The sequence below is a fragment of the Myotis lucifugus genome, unplaced genomic scaffold (assembly GCF_000147115.1).
Source record: "Myotis lucifugus unplaced genomic scaffold, Myoluc2.0 scaffold_315, whole genome shotgun sequence".
Taxonomy (NCBI): domain Eukaryota; kingdom Metazoa; phylum Chordata; class Mammalia; order Chiroptera; family Vespertilionidae; genus Myotis; species Myotis lucifugus.
The window spans coordinates 313,914-318,403 of NW_005871363.1; the positions used below are offsets into that span (position 1 = coordinate 313,914).

The following is a 4,490-nucleotide window of genomic DNA, read 5'->3' on the forward strand; positions in this document are numbered from 1 at the left end:
TGGTCTCCAATCGCTGGAGGTCCTGAGGAGGCAGAAGGACTGTGCTCACCGGATTCCGTTATCAACACCAAAGTGTGGGCGCGGGTGCTGACCCTGGGATGGGCCAGAGCCAGGTGGCCCACCTCGGTCTCACTGATGGGCCTTCCGGCCTGAAAGCCATGATTTCTGTGAGAATGTTCCGCTCTGTTTCATTTGTTTATTTTGTTCTTTAGATTCCACATGTAAGTGAGATCGTAGGCTGTTTGTCTTTCTCTGACTGACTTACTGCACTCGGCAAAATACCCTCCTGGGCCACCCATGTTGTTGCAAATGGTAAGATGTCCTTCTTTATGGCCGACTGGTACTCCACGTGAGGATGTCCCACAGCTTTTTATCCACTCACCTCCCGATGGGCACGCGGGCTGCTCCCAGGGCTTGGCTACTGTAGATAATGGGGGAGGGGCATGTTCCTGCTGTTCTTGATTTCTTCAGATAAAAACTCAGAAGTGGGACCACTAGGTCATAATAGAGTTCTATTTTTAATCCCATGAGGGACCTTCATTCTGTTTTCCATGGAAGCTACACCAGTTTGTAAAGTGCAGCAGAGGGAATACGCCAACAATATTGTAATAACGAGGTATGGTGCCAACTGGGTACTAGGCTTATTAAGGGGGTCACTTCATTGTATATAAAATGCCTAATCACTATGTTGTATATCTGAAATTAATATAACATGAAGTGCCAACTGTAGTTAAAAAATAAAAATATAATAAAGAAAAGAATGTTCCTCTCATTCGTTAGCTTCCATGTAGAGTTCGTGATCCCTGGTTCAAACTGATTCGGAAGAAGAATAAAGTCTCAGTTTTCAATTATTGTCTGAAACTGCGTCTAACATTTGTCAAAAGGGAAGAACCTTCCATCCTACCGTGAACCACTACTGAAGGCCCTGAAATCACCAGCAGGCTGTTCACGGAGGAGCTGGCTTAGACACTGGGATCTTTGATCTTATTTAGGAAAAAGCGTATGTGAGACCCGCTAATTATGGTAAACATGGTAGACACACACATTTCCCTCGTAAAAATCTCACTGAGACATGGACGCCGGGGGAAGTATAGACAAGGAAAACGATGAGGGTACAGAAATATGTTCAGAATTCAGAGTGTCCAACGCTATGTAAATGAGTGGAATCGAGACAAATAGCAAGAAAACAAAAACATTAATTACAGCTTGCCTCTACCTAAGTGAAGGAGGCATATGGGAAGAGAATATTAATGCCATGCAAAGCAGTTCCCACACAAAATACTCACCAAAACAATCAATAAACAGATTCCCCACCAAAAGCTAAGAGAGTGAGGTAGACACAGGTGCGCTTCTTCGGTGGGAACCTCGAGATTTTCACGGCACCAGTGAGGGGAGGAGCGGCGCCCCTTACTTCCTGTCCGTCAACGTCTGGCTACCTATTCACTCAGCACAGTGGGTTCAATCAACACGCTGCTGTAACCAAATGCTGAGAAATGGATTCCCCAGGTTTTGCTTTGAGGAGTGGTTACCCCAGAGTCCTGAGGAGGGGGAGTGGATTGTCTCAGTTGAGATCCAATTTTGGGAGGGCCAAGGTGCATGCGAACCCGAAGAGCAGGTGGGGCCCAGCTGGGAAGACTCGGGTTCTGACCAGAGGACGAGAGAATGAACATCTCTACAAGAGGTGGCTACGTGCCCAGGCATCCAGGACCAGGAGGTCAACGGAAGCCAGAAGTTCAGGATCTGAAGGTCGGGCATGACAAGGAGGGGAAGGAGAGTTTACATGTAAAAACATAGGAAGCATGACCACCACCATGTTGAGAATGAATGTGCAACTGTGCACTGTACGGTCAGGTCACCAGACAGCTACAACGTCCTATCACATGACGGTCAAACTCTGGGCCCTGGAGTTCGTCTATCCAGGCTACATCTTCTTAGCTCTGCCACTGACAGGACTGGTGATCTTGGCGGAGTTTCTTAAGTCCTTCACGCTTCAGTAAAGAGATTGATAGTAACGTCCTAAGAGTAAAGACAAATAGTCCGAGGGCTCCGAGACAATGACATGCGATGAGGTTCACCGAGGGCTTAGTGTGAGGGATCCACGCACGCCGGGACGGCCACGAGTACCCTGGATCGTGTAATAATTGTGAATCATTCGCTACATGAAGCTGCCAGTCTACACGGCACAGAACCGAGCTAACAGAGCGGGAAGAGGGCGGTGGCTGTCTGTCTCCTCAGGGTTACATCCCCAGTTCCTATCAGGGAGCTGGTTCCTTGCAGGGTAGGTACTCAGTGACACTGTTGGAGTAAAGGCATGAATCAGGGTGATGGTGACCCCAAAGTCCCTTTTGTTTTATGTTGTAAAGATGCAAATGGGCTGCAGGTATCCCTGCTGGACTCGGCATTCTGAATTCCAAAGCAGGTCAACCAAACACCTTTCCCAAAGCCCTGGATAGAGGCCTGCGGGCCGCAACCCAACACCAGCCCTCCGCCTTGCAGGACGTACACCCCATCAACGCTGGAATCACGGACGCCCCCTGGTGGTCTCACACCTTCCGGAATCCGAGAAAGCCACTGCCAACAGCATGTTTGAACTCTGGAAAGCCCTGTCTAGTAGCGGACCGTGAGTACAACAGGGTAAGACCTGCTGCCTTACGCTCTCTGGCTCCCGCTCGCCTATACGTGTGTTGAAATGAAAAAGAGAGGGTGGGAACCCAGCCATGGAGTGGTGGCAATGAAGATACGGGAAGAGCTCCCAGACCCACATCCGCCCACACACACCAACCAGCGGCCGGCAACACCCTCGACTGTGACATCGGTTTCCTTGCCCAGCTCAGCATCTCTGCACTGAGCACTGGGATGAGCCAAATAACAACTTTCAAACTGAACAATGGTTCAAATGGCTCTAAAAGGACCAGGTAGATGGGCGAAACATCAACGCCCGGCCTTGCCTACAACACCATGAAAAGAGCCACTAAAAGCCCATCAGCAAAGGGCCTTCGACGGCGGCAGCCCAGGCTCTCCCAGCCCCGCGCACGCTCCAGATCCAATCATTGCCATCTGAAGCGACGGCCCGCGTTTGAATTAGTGTGAAATACACTGGCGCTTTTTAAATCAGAAAGTTTAAAAATGACACGCTACCTGCAAGGCACAACGTGAATGATTGCAGGACCAGCAGTTCCCATGGCAACCTCATCTTCAGTTTCCGAGGTCAAAGGAGTTTCGAGTCCAATAACAAGTGAATAGAATGGCTGCTTCTTTTTAAGTTTCGTTCAACCTTTGATCTGCGGGAAAGAGGAGACATGGCAATGAGATGCAGGAATACTTCTCCTTGTGGTCTCTGCAACGGATGCTGACGTGCATGCAAATAAAATTCACTTGTGCAGACGTGCTATTAGAGAAGACAGAAGCCTGTCACATTATACACGGGGGGCGGTGTCTCTCCTTTTCTGTTCTGCCGAACACTATGTAGGTGGCAACCCGAGACCATGCGTCCCCAGGAAGACAAGAGCGACTTCTGATTAGATGTAAACCAACCTAAAAGCAGGGGACCGACTATTTTTTTAATGTGTTTTTATTGATTTCAGAGAGAGGAAAGGAGAGGGAGAGAGAGAAACATCAATGATGAGAGGGAATCATTGATCCGCTGCCTCCTGCAGGCCCCCTACTGGGGATTGAGCCCAGAACCCGGGCATGTGTCCTGACAAGGAATTGAACCGTGACCTCTTGGTTCATAGGTCAATGCTCACCCACTGAGCCACACCGGCCGGGCTCAAAATATCTTATGAACACTGTGTGAAACAAACAAAGCCCAGTGTCCTCAGGTGCCGAGGGTTTGCGACAGGGCCTCAGGTAAACAGGACTCACTGCCTTTGCGCCCTCCACCCACCCCTCCCCCGTCTACACCACTCACGTTTAGGGAGTACCTCGTGCTCATCGGATACTTGGGGAGGCCCTGGACTGGCTCTGTCCTCAAGGGCCTCATCGTCTGATGCATAACACAGGTGTGCTCTACACCACTGCGGAGGAAGGAGGGGGACTTTCTGGCTGGGACACGTCATAGAGGAGATGAGCTCCCAGGGGGCTGAGAGAGGAGCAGGTGCCTCTTATTCATCAGTGAACCAGAGACCAGAAATCCAGGGACCCAAGCCTGGAGCTCTCCGTACAACGGGGGCTGTTGCTGGTTGCGGGTCCTGGCTGGGCACCCACCCCGTCTCCCTCTCACAGAGGTTTCATGGGAAATCTTGTGGTTCAGTGAACGGAACCTCCCTGAAGACCCCCCACCCCACCAAATGCTGGATCTCGCCATTTCTTACGTGGCCCCCATGTGTTAATGTTGATAGTGAAACTGGACAAGCAATGGGTCCGGGCTGCCTGCCGCTATTTGAGCCAATTATGCAGAGACAGGGTTGAATTGTATGAACCTTTATTCCAGTACTGCCAGGAGCCTGGGAGAGCAGCAGGTCATCCACAGAATCTGTTCTACCCCCCAC

The 4,490-nt window shown here is 50.4% G+C and overlaps 1 protein-coding gene across 2 annotated transcripts in view; it reads right to left on the reverse strand.

The window, feature by feature from the left end:
- CNTN4 (contactin 4) overlaps positions 1-3,193 on the reverse strand; it is a 182,278-nt gene extending 179,085 nt beyond the window's left edge. The window contains exon 1 of one of the 2 annotated variants that reach the window (XM_023764058.1): positions 3,139-3,193. In XM_023764058.1, coding sequence (XP_023619826.1) covers positions 3,139-3,193 — 55 coding nt within the window. The remainder of the gene's footprint in view (positions 1-3,138) is intronic. The other variant, XM_023764059.1, reaches the window with a different exon arrangement.
- Positions 3,194-4,490: the final 1,297 nt, after the last annotated feature.